We start from the raw sequence: 16,392 nt of genomic DNA, 5'->3' as shown, positions 1-16,392 counted from the left end.
TAGTTTTCTAAATGTTGAGTTTTAAGCCAACTTTTTCACTCTCCTCTTTCACTTTCTTCAAGAGGCTCTTTAGTTCTTCTTCGCTTTCTACCATAAGGGTGGTGTCATCTGCATACCTGTTGCTGTTGCCACTGGTATGAGGAAATGAAAACCAAGGAACCTGGGTCATCAATGACATTATTAAAGATAAAAGGGTTACTATTATTTTCTTCTTTCTGAAGTTTGTCTTCTCAGAAATCACATTCTCCTTTATCATCATTGGTGGTTTTTACTTTGAAATTACTTATTTTTACTTTTCTCTCTGGAGTTTGATTATAGATCTGGTTTTCTTTTTCTCCTAGTGATTTTCAATAGGGGATATATGTTAAAGAATGTATTTCATATTATTTCTACTTTAAAAATTTTATTATGGTATTTTAAAAACAACTTTACTGAGCTATAATCCACATACCATGCTGCTGCTGTGTCGCTTCAGTCGTGTCCGACTCTGTGCGACCCCATAGATGGCAGCCAACCAGGCTTCCCATCCCTGGAATTCTCCAGGCAAGAACACTGGAATGGGTTGCCATTTCCTTCTCCAATGCATGAAAGTGAAAAGTGAAAGTGAAGTCGCTCAGTCGTGTCCGACTCTGGTGACCCCATGGACTGCAGCTTACCAGGCTACTCCGTCCATGGGATTTTCTAGGCAAAAGTACTGGAGTGGGCCACATACCATGAACCTACTTAAAGTGTACAATTCCAATAGTTTTGAGTCTAGCCACAGAGCTATGCAACCATGACCATGATCAATTCTAGAAAATTTCTATTACACGTAAAAGAAACCCTCTATGCATTAGTGTGTGTGTGTATGTGTGCATGTGCATGCATATGCAGGCACATGCTCACTCACATCCGGTTCTTTGCAACACCATGGACAGACTGTGGTCTGCCAGGCTCCTCTGTCCATGGGATTTTCCTGGCGAGAAATGGGCAGGTTACCATTTCCTCCTCCAGGGGCTCTTCCAAACCCAGGGATTGAACCTGTGTCTCCTGCAAATCAGGTGGATTTTTTTTTACCACTGGGCCACCAGGGAAGACCCTACCCATTAGTAGTCACTTTCTATTTCCTTCAGCCCTCTGAAACCAATACTCTGCTTGCTATCTCTATAGATTTACCTATTCTATGAGCTTTATGGGCAGTGGGGAGTTGTATCATCCATCACTAATCACTAGTATCTAGGAAACTGGCTGGCATATGGGATTTCAATAAATATTTGTTCAGTAGTAAACAAGGTAGAAAATACCCCTACTCTCTTGGAGTTTACATTGTAAAAGGGGAGAGTAATAAATAAAAAAGAAACACCTAAATTTTAACTGTTTATAGGAGAGAAAATATTGAAATATTTAGACAGTGGAATTAGAGGCTTTTCAGAGATGAGCTGACATTTATAGTGAGACCTCAGTGAATCCTGAGAAGGAAACAGCTATGGGAAGCAAATTCCTAACATAGGAAAGGGCAAAATCTCAGAGACAGAGTGCTAGGTGGGTTTCAAGAAAGTCAGTGTGATCTCAGACTAGTAAAGCTGGAGAATGGTAAATGATTGAAAGGTAATCAGGGATCAGATTATGAAGTCTTATTAGGAAGAGCAAGGAGTTTATACTTAACTTCAGGTAAACTAAGTATGGGCTTCCCTTGTGGCTTAGCTGGTAAAGAATCCGGCTGCAATGTGGGAGACCTGGGTTCGACCCCTGGGTTGAGAAGATTCCCCTGGAGAAGGGTAAGACTACCCACTCCAGTATTCTGTTCTGGAGAATTCCTTGGATTGTTACGTCCACGGGGTCACAGAGTTGGACATGACTAAGTGACTGTCACTTTCACAAACCAAGCATGTCATTTAGATTGTAAGATTTATTCCTTGCATGGAGCCTTACTATTCAAACTGGGCTTCCAACCTGCAGAGGCAGCATCACCTCTGGAACTTGCTAAAATTTCAAAATTTGAGGCACCACTCAGAAACAAGAGTCTGAACTTTTAACAGGATCCCTAGGTGATTCATAGTGTAGGGGGAGTTTGTAATTTTCTGGGTTCTGTCTCGTCACAACAAAAATTTGAAGCTTGGACCACTGTTACAGTTACATGTTACAGCTCAGTTTTATTTAGAAAGCAAAGGAAAATACAGCCTCGAGGTGTGAGGGCATGCCGCCCCAAAAGACAGGAAGAGAAGAGAGGCCTCCTGGTCCAATCGGTCCAATTTTGCCTCCTCTTTTTATGTGTCACCCTGACCCCAGGGCCTGCCCTATGTAAACTGGGCTGGCTAGGAGTGCTGGTTGTTCTACCTGAGGGCCTCACTCAGGTCCTTGGACCTTCCTTTGTTCTATTTTCTCTTGCTTTTCCTTTCCTTGTCTTTTAGCCACCACCATTCTGAACTCCTTTTCCCTATTCTAACTACCTAACAATAGGCACATTAAAGCCTGGGAAACACTACAGAATGGATTGGAGGTGAGAAAAGGAAGAGAAACAGGCTGCATGAATGAGTGATAGCAAAAAGGATGAGAAGACTGACTTAGTATCTTATGGAGATGCTTCGTTTAGGACTCTAAAGCAGATAAATAGCGATTTCAATAGGCAGGTAGCAATACGAACCTGGATTTCTGAGAAAAGTTTAGGACTGGAAATACAGGTCTGTGGATCTACTGGGTATTGCATTTCTGAGTTTCAAGTGTTATTTTATAATTTATAAATGTTTGAATGTTGTCTTTCTGAAGGTTTTCCACGTCCTCCACTATTTATCTTTGAGGCTGTTATTAGATAATCTTTCATCAAGTCATCATTAATCCTTTCACAAAAAATGTTTTGAAGGCTTTAAAATCGAAGGTCCATGGTCGATCATCATGTCCTTCTCCATAGCCTCTTGGATTCGCCACACATCGCGGTGTTAACTGGGACAGATACTCACCAAGCCTCTCCAAGTTTCTAGATACAGACTAGCTTGGAGACTCCTGGGTTGGTGGGTCCACTTGTTTTAGGGAACAATCTGTAGTCTTAAAAAAAGATCTTGGAGTTAAAAGCCAGTTAACGGGAATGAAAGAACATAAGTATGTTCCAAGTTGGGGAGATCACCTACTAGCCCCCATTCTTAAGCAAAGAGGAAGAGATTGCTTGCTTTATCACTTCCTTAATAAGTGGCCCAGTTGAATCCCAATTTAATGCTCTTCCCTGTACTGTTTGTCTCCTTAAGAATAGTTGAATTATTGAAGCTTGTTTACAGTAATTAAAAAGACAAAGGGTCTTTCTTTCTTTCTTTCTTGAGGTATTGGGCATGGTAAAAGTTCTTTCATAATTTCAATCCCCAATCGCTGGTAACCCTGAGAATAACACCAGAACATTAGAGTATCCCTGGGATGATTTCCGGAGAAGGCAATGGCACCCTACTCCAGCACTTTGCCTGGAAAATCCCATGGATGGAGGAGCCTGGTATGCTGCAGTCCAGGGGGTCGCTAAGAGTCGGACACCACCGAGCGACTTCACTTTCCCTTTTCACTTTCATGCACTGGAGAAGGAAATGGCAACCCACTCTAGTGTTCTTGCCTGGAGAATCCCAGGGACGGGGGAGCCTGGTGGCTGCCGTCTATGGGGTCACACAGAGTCGGACACGACTGAAGTGACTTAGCAGGGATGATTTCAGGATGTTGCCTTTTGGTTAAACTCGAGACAGAGAAAACCGAGGAGAGTACTGCTGAAGAGGCGATACGAAGATTTTTTTTCAACGGTACTGTTCTATCCCTTGACTGTTCTGGGAGAGAACAGATATTTCACTGTTCCCCTCACAGTGAATTCTTGAACTGTCTGAAACACTCAGCTAACAATAAAAAACTCTCAAGAGGAAAAGTTCCTTCCAAAAACCCATACATCCATCTGGAAGGTATGCTGCCAGTGAGAGTTGTTTAAAAAAGAAAAGCTGAGGGGTGGGGGAGCGGGGGGGAGGGAGCTAAGTTGCTGCGGAGCTAAGAATAAGGTCAGGGTGGGTCAAGATCTGCCAGGACCCCCGGCGGAGCCGCTGAGGGAGGAAAGGGCAGGTCTCCACGGCCTCCAGGTGGGAGCCGCGTGAGTAGGCGGAGGGGCCTGTCTGGGCGCCTCCTCCCTTCGCGGGACGTGCGTCTGGGGATCACTCCGGCCCCGCTCCTCCCCGCCGGCGGGGGGAGGAAGGGGGACAGGGGGCCGTCCCATGCGGCTATAAAGAGCCCTGGGCCTCCACAGTTCGCCTCGGCTCGCCCGGGCGTCCTCTGGCTCCGCTCTCGCCGCTTTCTTCCCGGCTAAAGCTCCCGCGGCCGCTCCGGCTCCACTCGACCCTCTCGGGCCTCGGCTGCTCGGGCTGCGGCGGAAGATGGCGGCTCCGGCAGGTCTCCCGGCTGAGGCGGCTGGGGCCGAATGCTCTGAGGAGGCGCTAGCCGCCGCTCTGGCGGACGTGCCCGAACTAGCCCGCCTTCTAGAGACAGACCCGTACCTGAAGCCCTACGCTCCGGACTTCCAGCGCAGGTACCGCCCCCGACCTTGGAGCTCTCCCCCCATCCCCCCCATGAACCCCCCCACCCGCCACGCCTCTGAACCAGGAAGCAGGTCTTCTGGGCTCCCGTCGCCCCTTTGCTCCTGGGCGTGCGGGCCCCGCCCCTCGTCGGCTCCACCCCCGCCGGCCCCGCCCCACACTTGGTGGGTTGCAGCTTCTGAGCGTGGGCTAAGGGTTGAGTTCAGTAATTGGGTTCAGCAGCTTCCGGAGTTGTGGGTTGACAACTCTTACCGCCCGCCTAGAAGCAGAAGTGCTGAATAAACTTTACTCATCCCTGTCTCCTCCCTTCGAATCGGCGATTTTGTGCTACTGGGTGTGTGCTTTGGCTGCCAGCCTGCGCGTTTCCTCAGGTGCTGATGCAGAGGGAGGCCGTGGCACTGCAGGTTTAATGATTCTTCCATGCACCAGGGTGGTCCTGTGAATTAGCGTGTGCACAACACCCGGCCTGTGTAACTGCGCTTTAAAAACTTACTCGTTTATTTAATAGCCAATATTGTGACTTTACATCCAATAGGATTCTTTCAGGCAGCTTCCCCACTCCCCCCACCCCGCCCCGTTGTTAATATTTCTCCTCTCAGAGATGATTAAATGTATCTTGGTCATCTTGCTCCCCTCCCCCCCCCCCCCCCCCCCTTTTTAACCCTCTTAATCCGTGTTTGGCATTGTCATCCTGAAGATGGAGAACGTCAAGTAAAGCCAAACTTCTAGATGCCGATTTAGTATACTTTTAGCTTATCTCCTCTTAAAGTTGTCAGCTCAACTTAAAAGGTATAATTTTTAAGACTAAAATAGTTGTTATAGTAGTTATATTTGTGAGATAAGCACATTGTGATTTAATGGTTTCTGCCCTTTTAGCAGAGGCACTTCAAAACTACCTTGGCAGCAGAGTATACCTAGTCATAGTTTCAAGTAGAATACTTAATAGTAGTTGCTAGCAAGAAGCAGCATTGGGGATAATGAAACACAATTGATTGGTGTTTGGAAAAGAAAGTCTTAGGTTGATGACCTGGCATTGTTACTTATTCAGCACCTCTTTATTAAGGGTCCCTTAGGCTGAGACGGTAAGGAGTCTGCCTGCAATGTGGGAGACCCAGGATCCATCCCTGGGTTGGGAAGATCGCCTGGAGCAGTAAATGGCAACCAACTCCAGTATTCTTGTCTGGAAAAGCCCACTGATGAAGGAGCCTGGCAGTCTACAGTCCGTGAGATCACAAAGAGTCAGACAGGACAGAGCAGTTTCACTTTCTTAGAAACAAAAAGTAAGGGACACAGTTGAATTCAACACTTTATTCCAGAGCTTGTATAGCCTAATGCACGGGTGCCTGCTAAATCTCTTCAATAGTGTCTGACTCTGTGCGACCCTATGGACTGTAGCCTGCTACACTTCTCTGTCCATGGAACTCTCCAGGTAACAATACTGGGGTGGGTTGCCATGCCCTCCTCCAGGGGATATTCCTGACCCAGTGATGGAACCCATGTGTCATATGTCTCCTTCACTGGCAGGCGGGCTCTTTAACACTAGCGCCACCTAATGCCGTGAGATCTCCTCAAAGGAGTCACCTTGAGTTATTGCTCAGTTAATCAGATGTTGGGCCTTTATATAAGCCATTTGGGGAACAACCTTGTGAATTGCCTTCAGTTTTTGCAGTAGTGCTTTCAGAGAAATTGAGTATGTAATTATCATTGTTTAAGATTAGATATGATTTAGAAATAGTCAAAAAATTTTAGAGCAAGAGATGATGGTCAGATTTTTTTTGATGTTCTTATTAATAATGACACTAATTTTCTTGGATGCTTTGTAAAATGACACATAAGACATTTCTAAAAGAAGAGGTATGGAAATGTTTTGTCTATGTTTCTTTTCCTCTCTGTTTAAAAAAAAAAGTCACAGGTAGATAAACATCCCTTGGTAAGTGTTTCTTTAATGTTCTTTCACTTCAACTCCATTGGGATTGAAGCAGTTTTGATGTGCTTTCATGGTTTGTCAGAACTAATGAGAGGGACAAAGGCCAGAATAAAGACGTGGGGGCATTCCAGTGTTCTTGATGAAAAAGCTTGTCCAATGGGTCCTTGTGCCTCATTCTGACCTGAATACTACTTCTGGCCTTGGTTCTGAGTAATTGCCATTTTCCAGCACACATGTTCCATTTAGGCATATCAAATAGTAATTTAGTGTTTGGCAGGAGTAACTTTAACTTTTAGCATTTGAAGAATAAAAGAATTTCTCCTTCATAGAGTTTGGTTCTGGTTACTATTCTTATTTTCTGTTCATTTCTAATCATCCACTCAGGCAGTGTATCTTTGGCCTAACACAAATATACAACCAAACATAGGTGCAAAGTTTGCTTACTAAGCAGTGGAGAAAATTTAGAGTGCAAATAACACCAGTATAACAATGATGGTGGAGGCAGTTTCTCACTGATGGACTGTCTTATTCTTCTCCAACGACTGTGTCTTCATTAGAAATTTCTCAATATACATTTGTTCTTTCTTACCTTTTCTGTAACTATAAGAATTTTGAATCAAGTGTGATGATTAGTGAATTACTTTTTGCCATAAAATAAAAATTAGACATTATTTTGTGTGATAGGCCGTATGATGTCTCATTGATTACCTCCTAAGATAGGATTTTCTTTTTGGCCTTCTGCTTTTTTTTTTTCCCTGTTATTTATATGGCAATTAGTTGCTGTATCATAATTCAAACATCTTAGTGCTTGAAAACAAGCACTAATTGCTTGTCCCTGTGTTACATGCCAGCAGGAGTCGGGCTCTTCTCATGGCAGTCATTCAAGGATCTAGGCTGATGAAGCCTTCATTTTGAAACATGTTTCTAAAGTGTCAGTGGCAAGGAACAGAGAAAATGTTGAACTATGCACTGTTTTCTTACAGGTTTTGCTTAGCAATCAGCTACTTCAGCTGATTCATATATTGGCCAGTGTAAGTCAAATGTGACTTCTCAACCGTGTGGGTGGAACAGAAGACCTATTTGTGAACAGCAGGATGAACAACCTAGTTGCAGTAATACTTGTATATACCCTCTGTTTAAAGTTTATATAGTAACTTTTATATATATTATAGTACTGAATCCTTGTAACAGAACTACAAGGTAGGAAGAGTGGGTGCTTTTTTGTTTTTCCTGTTTTACACGTGAAGAACCTGAGATTTGGCCCAGTGATGAGTTGTTCTCATGACTCGCTGTAGCTGGAATTAATCTTTCTTTACTAAAACTCTTTCAACAAGTTCATAAAAAATGACTTCTTGGTAATTTAGCGCATATTTCTTTATCTCTAGTATTGGACATTTTGGACCACTTATTAGATCCTTGACGCCATGATACTGTAGCTTTTGCTTTTTTCCCATTATCTCTAGTGGTTTCTCCTTAGCCTCTTTCAGATTATTAATATAAGAGATTCTCGGGGCTCTTCGTTTGGTTCCTTTATGTATTTCTATTTTATATGCATACTTTCCCTAGGCATTCTCATCCATCCCAAGAATTCCATCTGTGTACAGAGGCTGCCCACATCTGTTTTCACCCTAAATCTCCCCTGGTCTTAGTCTTCTGGTCTTACTGTCAGTGTCTGCATTTTGATGTACTGTAAGTATAATACTCAAAGTGTATAAACTGAACTTAGGGTTTTTCATCCCAAGCCTGATCATCCTTTTATACCTTTTCTCCATGTATGGTATTAATTAGTCCTTTCTCCTTTTCCTTTTTGTCTCCAAGTCTAATCAACAGTAGCTCCTAGCTACTTTCAAGTATATGTGGCACTGTATTCCTACTGCTATGCTCATACTCAAGTTGCTAGTATCTCTAACCTGGTTTATAAAAACAGCTCACAGTTGTTGTCTCTTTTGAAATCTTCTCAACAGTTCCATGGCTCTTAAAGTATAGTGTGGTCTCTTTCTCATGACCTAGAAGACTATTATCTGGTCCCTGTTGACTTTTTCATCATCTGTGTACCCTCCTTCTCACTGGGTACCATCTAATCAGAATGGGGCTCAATGTAAAGAGGAAGCTGGGATGTCTGCAGACTATTCTATAAGGGGCACCAAAATATCACTAGAATAACTTGAATAGATCGTTACCAAATGTTTAAAGAATATCAATTTGAAGTTTTCTGGAACTTTGTTCTGTCCTGGACACCAGACCATGTTTTGGTCTAGCTGTGGGTCTGGCTGTGGCTCTAGTAGTTTCTTTCTTCTGCTTGCTGCATGCTTTGCTTCTGTCTTGTTAGTGCCTGTACATGCTTGACGACACAGGCTAGAGATGAATTACACGCCTTTCCTGACCTCTTCTCAGCCTCAAACCTTTTTCCCACCTCTTACCCACCACCTTGGAAACCTGCATTGTAAGGATGATCATCCACTGTAATCCAGTTGTGTTTTTGCTCTGTTGTGTCTCCCCCTACATTATTTGCTCCTATGGGTGGGTACATTGTCCATATTCTTTGCTCGCTGTTATATTCTCAGACTGTAAATGGTCTATAGGAAACAGTATAGTAGTTGAATGAACGGATTAATGTCTTCTGCATTTGCTTTTCTCTTTTCTACACCAGTAAGTCTCAGGTCAGCTCACTTTAAGCTAAAAAGGTTAGCTAGGATGGATGGACAGAGAAGAAGGGAGTTACCAGGAGTTACCAGGAGTTGTGTGTCTAGGGTAAAGGAATGTATGTTCAAGTAAAAAGCTAAAAATAACTGGAGAAATAAAGAAATTTGTTATTAATTAGATATTTCCATATCCACAGAGACTATGGGTTTAATCACTGAAGAAATATTCAGTTTGAAGAGAGCCTCAGGTCAAATTGCATGCTCAAGAATGGGAAGAGAGGTTTTTGTGAGCCTAACTCTGTTAAGTATCACAATTACAGTGAACATCCCTATTTTGTTAAAAATGAAAATAGCTTTTACACTGGTGTCTAATCAGAATTAGAATGTAGATTAGAGTTTGTATATCAGCAGCCACACCAAAAATTGATTCTCACGGTGCAGGAATTTTATATTGTAGCTGAATGGTGCACTTTTCTCAGTGTCTAGCCAAGTTGTAGACTTCGAAAAAAGTCTATAACTCTAGAATATGTCCATATTCTAGAAGGCAAAAAAGAATCCAAAAATTACCAGTTGAACCTGGCCTGCTCTTCTGTTCTTTGCAGCTAAGATCTGTACTAACTCTTGAGTCACTCCTGAATTCTTTATAGTGATGGGCAAGAGGCTCTGACCTCTTCTCATTTTCAAAGTGCCTTAAAATGACTCCATGGAGCATTTGGTCTAGTGTAGGTTCTAAACTAGGGTAGTGTAGGTTCTAAACTAAAGCCTGCTGCACCATCTCTTGAGAAACGACTCAGTGATAACTTCTCAGAGGATTCAGTTCGGCTCCCACCAGGCTGACCCCAGTTAATCATCGAGATAATAACACAGACCCTGTGAAATGTGCTATTGTTTTAGATTGATAAGTATATCATGCTGCTTGTATTTGAAAGCATGTGCTCAACTTGAATTATGCGTATAGAGATATTAAAGGAAAACATGAGTGTTTTCATTGGAGAGAACTGCTGCTATCAGGTGCCTTTCATTCTAAAGTGACTTTATTATTTCACTGAAGAGTGGATTCTCTTTTTGTATTGATGTCCACTTATCAGTAGAGGCTCACTACTGTTTTGAGTCCAGATTTTTTTGATCTTAAAATCCAAAATCAGCCCTATTCTGTTTTGTGTTTAGGGTAACAGGAGCCCAGTACATCGAAAGAAGGCAAAAATTCACTTTAGACATATGTTATACAATTTACATTCACTAATTTATTGTGCAGTTGGCATTAAGTTATAGTGACTATCCTAATGTAGTGATTTCTATTGTTTAAAAGATCATAATAACTTAGATCCTAAATTTAGTTTCTTCACATGTAATATGGAAAAAAATGAACATATGGTAGAGTGTCCATGTTGCAAAGTGCAAGAGCAAAATGAAGTTTGAATTTTACCTGTCATGAATGCTAAATAGCTTCACACTCAAGGGCAAATTAGTCAACCGACCTCTGTGAACCTTAGTTTCTCTCTCAGAAAAATATGAATTGCTCTCACCTCATAGGGGTGTCTTGAGGACGAGGAATATATGTAAAGATAAGCTTTAATCCTGTATCCTGAAATTCCTGACCAGAAATTCCCTACAGCTCTTTGCTGCTTAACAGTATCTTTACCCTAAGCCTTCTCTTTACCAACAGTGCAATTGTATGAATGAGGTGAGGAGATGGTAGTTTTAATCATCATCTAATGGAGAAGAAAAGAATATGTTTAAACTTTGATCCCTAACATGGAGACAAAATCCTAAACCAATTGCCAGTTTACTACAAGCTGAAGGCAAGATGAGTGCTGGGATGTAAAGAGCACAAAGCTCCTTTTATTGAGAGAGGTAAATGCTCGACTGTGGAAACCTAAAGTCACTCTTCTCTTGATCTTCCTTTTCTGTTTTTTGTCTTCGTTCATGTGACTGCTCAGTGTTCATATTCTTGGGCATCAATCAGCTGCAGGGAATTTCTTCCTCCTGAACTCTGGACACTTGGAGGAATGGTCATACCGAGTTTACTAATAGCAGAAACAACTTTGAAAATAAGTAGGAAAAATATATAATAGCAGTTTAAAATTTTGCAAATGAGAGAATTATCTAGTGGGAGTCTGAACTTATGATCTATTAATAAAAAATTTAAATCTCATGTCTTACCTTGTCTATTTTATCCTCTCTTTTTTTATCTGATGATTTCAGTTATTTTCAGTATGTTTGAATTTGTGATAAGATACATAAAACAAAGGAATGAAATATTCATGTGTGCTTTAGTAGATCCCTTGAGGAATAAATTGTCATTAGATGGTTTCTGGGTATATCCTCTAGGTGATAATCCAGAATGCGATAATCAGAAACCAAGTTTGCATATATATTTCTTATATATGTAACTTGAAGTTTTCTAAATATTTAGCAAGTGAGAAATATTTTTTTTTACTACTAAAATCATATGCTACTCAATATGATCAATGTAATTTATTTTTATTTTCATAAATGATAAGCAACTAGTCACAGATAGTATTTACTTATGAATAACTGCATAATACAAGTATTATTGAACATGATCAAATCAGTTACATATTTAGGTATATGTAACAGGAATCAAACATGCCCTCAAAGAACAGAAAATCCCACAAACTGTGACTTATGGACATAGAAGTTTGTATTTCTCACAAAGAAAGTGAAGGTAAGTGATTTGGTCCTGAACATTGATTCATCATTTATCTTTGGCCTCTACTATCTTTAGCAAATGGTTTTCATTTTTACTCTTAGAACATGGCTGGGCATATCTTGAGACCATATCTATCTTCCTAGCAGGAATACAAGCCAACTCACTATGTCCATTTTAGCCAAGCATGTGTTAGTTTACCTGTAAATTCCATCTCATTCTTTGAGTTTGCAAATTATTGACTAGAGCTGTCCCATGTCTTGGCCATCCTTAGCTGAAAGTGAGCCTGCGTAATCAATGGGCTTTCCATTGCACACATATTCTCCTGAGAAATGCCTTTGACCTCATCTATCACAACTTCCCTCAGCTCTTTCCTTTGCTCCAGTGAGGAGACCATATCTGGCTAAAGATGAAATGTCCCAGTGAGATTGTGCTATAGTTCCCCAATATCATATCTGAGTACAAATCTTTCTGAGCAGAATCCAGGCATTTCCACTTTGAAGAGAAGTCTGTAGCCAAATCCCTCAGAATCACCAGCCTCTGGGGCTTGGCTTTCACTTTGCTCTACCCTATCTGTATTTTTCCGAATTATTCTCCTGGAACATGTACAGACCTTTGTGCTTGCTTTAGTCTGAGATGAACCTATTTGTTTCACCTGTGTGACCTGGCCCAGTGATTTGGGGAGCACTGCTGTCTTCTCTTTTAAATTTCATAGGTGTTTTACTCTTAAAAATATGAGGATGTTTTGAGAGGAAATGAGTTTATCAATTACTAATAATTTTTCCAATTTCTCTTGGGCTCACTCAAAAATGATCTGCTTTATTTTTAAGTTATTTGAAGAATATTGTATTTGTGGAACTAGAAGGAAGAAAAGAACTAAATTAAAGATGATAAGTTAGTTAATGGTCAGTCTTCAAACTATGAATTGTCTTTTGTTACCTAACTACATACAAGTTTATAGGCTTTCACACTATTCTTCTAAAAGCTTAAGATGCGTATGCTTTGTTCTTCAGAACATACCTCAACAGACTTAACATATACATATAGGTTTTATCATCATAGGCATGTTCAGTGTTTCTTCTCTGACAATAATGAGCAATTTGTGGAAGAATGGGATTCTCCTTTTTTGTCTTAGACAATGAAGACAGCATAATGATTCCTCTTTGATATCAGAATAGATCACTAATATATGTGGAGTCATATTAGTTTTTTTTTTTTTTTTTCCTAAGAGGTTATAAGTCTGTTACCCATGATCATTTTATACTGCTCTTTGGAGGTCAGGAGTAACTAATGTGTGAGTTACCATTGCCTTTTCATTGTTTTACAGTCTTTTCTCAAGAGGATTGGTGATTTTTCCAGGATTCTAGAGATTCACAACCAAATTCATGTTTGTCATTTCCAAGTTTTTTCCTCCTCTAGTTCTTACTTTTCAGCATTAATAACCCCTGATATTTTTGTTTACTTATTTGTGCTTTTGTTTACATGTATGAGTCTTTCATCTTCTGGACCATTTTGGTTGTCAGTGCTCTTTTAGTTGTGTAAATTGTGCTTGCTAGTGATAGGAGTGGGTGAAGTGAATGAGTCCCTTTTTGCTTCACTTCCCTAAAATGCCCTTATTGAAAACTATGTGCTATCCATGTAGTATTAAGGAAACCTCTACTCAGAAATACAACACATAAGCAGGAAATACAGAGAAATAAGAATGCTATCAAAACTGAAGTTGGTTATGGTAGGTTTAAGGTAACTTTAGAGTTAGAGGACAGTAAAAAATACAGTGTGAATTGTGTTAGACTGGATTTAAAAATTATGTCAAAATAATTACAGACCACAGGAAGTTGCAAAAATAGTGCAGAGAAGGTTCCTGTCCTAATAGCCAAGCTTGCCCCAGTGGTAATATGTTGCTTAACTGTATTGCAGTTTCAAAACCAGGAAATTGACATCGATACAATCTGCAGACCTTATTTAGTTTTCAACAGTCTTTACATATACTTCTGTGCAGTTTTATTACACGTATACATTCATACAACTGGCATTACAATGAAGATACAGAACCATTCCATCACCACAAAGGAACTCTACATTCATTATAGTTAAACTACTCCCATTCCCTCCATCCCTAAACTCTGGCAATTACTAATCTGTTTTATATCTCTCTAGTATTTTCCATTTTTTTGAATGTTATATTAATTAAATCATAGAATATATGATCTTTGAAGTTGACTTTTTTTTCACTCAGAGTGTGCCTTTGAGATCCATTCAAATTGCATATATCAGTAGTTTGTTCCTTTTTGTCACTGAATAGTATTCGATTGAATGGGTTTACCACAGTTAATCCATTCACCTGTTGAAGGACATTAGGATTATTTCCAGTTTTTGGCTATTAAAAATATTGCAGTAAAGCTAAGATATATATATTATATTTGGATGTTATTTCTTTGGGAGAACTATGTAGGAGTGTAATTGTTGGGTCCTATGGTAAATGGAGAAGGAAATGGCAACCTACTCCAGTATTCTTGCCTGGAGAATTCCATGGATAGAGGAGCCTGACGGTTCTTCTAGAGTCTATGGAGTCACGTAGAGTCGGATATAACCTAGCAGCTGAACAACAATAGAAAATGTAGGTTTACGTTTGTATGAAATTGCAAAGCTATTTATCATGGTATCTGTATCATTTTGTATTCCCACCAGAACTGTATGAGGGAACTAGTTCATTGCATCCTTCCCAGCATTTGGTAATGCACTTTTAAAAATGTTAGCTCTTATATTAGGTTTGTAGTGATAGGCCAGTGTAGTTTTAATTTGCATTTTTATAATAGCCGATTTATGTTGAAAGTCTTTTAAAGTGTTATTTGCCATTTGTGTATCCTCTTTGGTGAAATGTCTCTTTCCATCTTTAGTCCATTTGCTAACTGGATTGGTCTTTTTTTTTTTAATCTTTGAATTTTGAAACTTCTTTACATATTCTAGATACAATTCCACTGTCAGATATTTGTTTTGCAGATATTTTATCCTAGGCTGTAACTTTGCCTTTTCATCTTCTTAACAGTGTCTTGCACAAATAAAAGTTTAAAATTTTGATGAAATCTGTTTATTGATTTTGTTTTGTTGTGTGGGTTGTGTTTTTGTTGTCACCTGTAAGATTTCTTTGTCTAGCTCTAGGATCTGAAGATTTCCTCTGATGTTTTCTCTTAGAAGTTTTATTGTTTTACATTTTACGTTTGATCCATTTTGAGTTTAATTTTTGCTTAAGGTTTGAAGGGATTTTTAAAAAAATTCCTTTTTAAGGAATCACTTTCACCTTTAAACTCTGACAGACATACTGGGGAGCCACCTGATCAAAAAAAATTAGCTTTTAGTTAGGTCTCACTGAAATATATAAATGATGACAATTTTTATGTATATTCTAGATTATTAAAAGCAGTGGGAACTAATTAACCTGTCAGTTTTCTTATTTCTAAGATCTTGTTTTAACTTTTGGTTATTATCATATGGCAGCCCATCAAACTTTAGGAAGCAGAAGAAAAATAATTTGTGAAAGATAATAATAATTTATCCTCAAGTAGTTACTTGAGAATTTTTACAGTTTTTAATTTGCATATTTTTTATCATGTTATAGCATTATCCTATTGATTTATATTCCAAATACATATAGATATTACTCTATACAGATAGGATTTGTAATTTTAATTTTAATTTCCAAAGTTTTTCTTATTTCATGTCTTCTACTTAGAACCTACTCATTTGTCAGTATTGTATATTTTTCAGTTCTGTATTATTAAAAATATTACTTTGAAAAATAATATTTTATTCATTCAATGTTTCTGTTTACTTGACTTCAATGACAGGTCAATTTCCAAAATTTTATGTTATACTCTCATTTGTAGAAATGAATTTGTTAAATTTTAACAAAGGTAATGCTAATATTAATATTTCCCAAGATTAGTTGCTTTTTAATCTGACTGAGATTAGCCTTTGGTTTTATTTCAGTCTTAATATTTATTTTGATATTTATCAGGATTCATTGTGCTATTAATAATCATAAATCTGAGCATGTCAATTTCCAAGCAAACTGGTTAGACGTTATGAGATGAAACATAACATCTTGTTTGTTAGTAAATTATTTTGCAAAATTTATGAATAAGATAGCTAAAAATTTATCCACTTTAAACAAAAAAGTTTAGTGGAACTTCTGAGAATTTGTACATTCTACAACGATTACTAGCTATGATGGGTCTGAGGCACTAAACATCTGAAAGAGATTTCTGAAAACTCTGTTGATAATAAATAGACATCATCATTGTCATGATAATAATTTTTATTACAATATATGTAAACATCATTTTATGTGTGTTGAGCCTGAGATTCTGCATTTTTAAGAAGCTTCCAATTGATGGTTTTGAACTGTGGTGTTGGAGAAGACTCTTGAGTCCCTTGGACTGCAAGGAGATCAAGTCAGTCAGTCCTAAAGGAAATCAGTCTTGAATATTAATTGGAAAGACTGATACTGAAGCTCCAATACTTTGGCCACCTGATGCAGAAAACTGACTCATTAGAAAACACCCTGTTTGCTGGGAAAGATTGAAGGCAGAAGGAGAAGGGGATGACAGAGGATGAGATGGTTGAATGGCA

At 39.3% G+C, this 16,392-nt stretch overlaps 1 protein-coding gene across 1 annotated transcript in view; it reads left to right on the top strand.

Annotated features, from left to right (window-relative positions):
- Positions 1 to 4,003: 4,003 nt before the first annotated feature.
- Positions 4,004 to 16,392, top strand: part of GBE1 (1,4-alpha-glucan branching enzyme 1) — a 321,456-nt gene continuing 309,067 nt past the window's right edge. Inside the window, exon 1 of the mRNA XM_027551221.1 lies at positions 4,004 to 4,516. Coding sequence (XP_027407022.1) covers positions 4,365 to 4,516 — 152 coding nt within the window. The 5' untranslated portion in view covers positions 4,004 to 4,364. The remainder of the gene's footprint in view (positions 4,517 to 16,392) is intronic.

This window comes from Bos indicus x Bos taurus, chromosome 1 (genome assembly GCF_003369695.1).
Source record: "Bos indicus x Bos taurus breed Angus x Brahman F1 hybrid chromosome 1, Bos_hybrid_MaternalHap_v2.0, whole genome shotgun sequence".
NCBI classification, from domain to species: Eukaryota; Metazoa; Chordata; class Mammalia; order Artiodactyla; family Bovidae; genus Bos; species Bos indicus x Bos taurus.
Note: the sequence above shows the minus strand (reverse complement) of the source record. Positions and strands in the feature narration are given on the sequence as shown.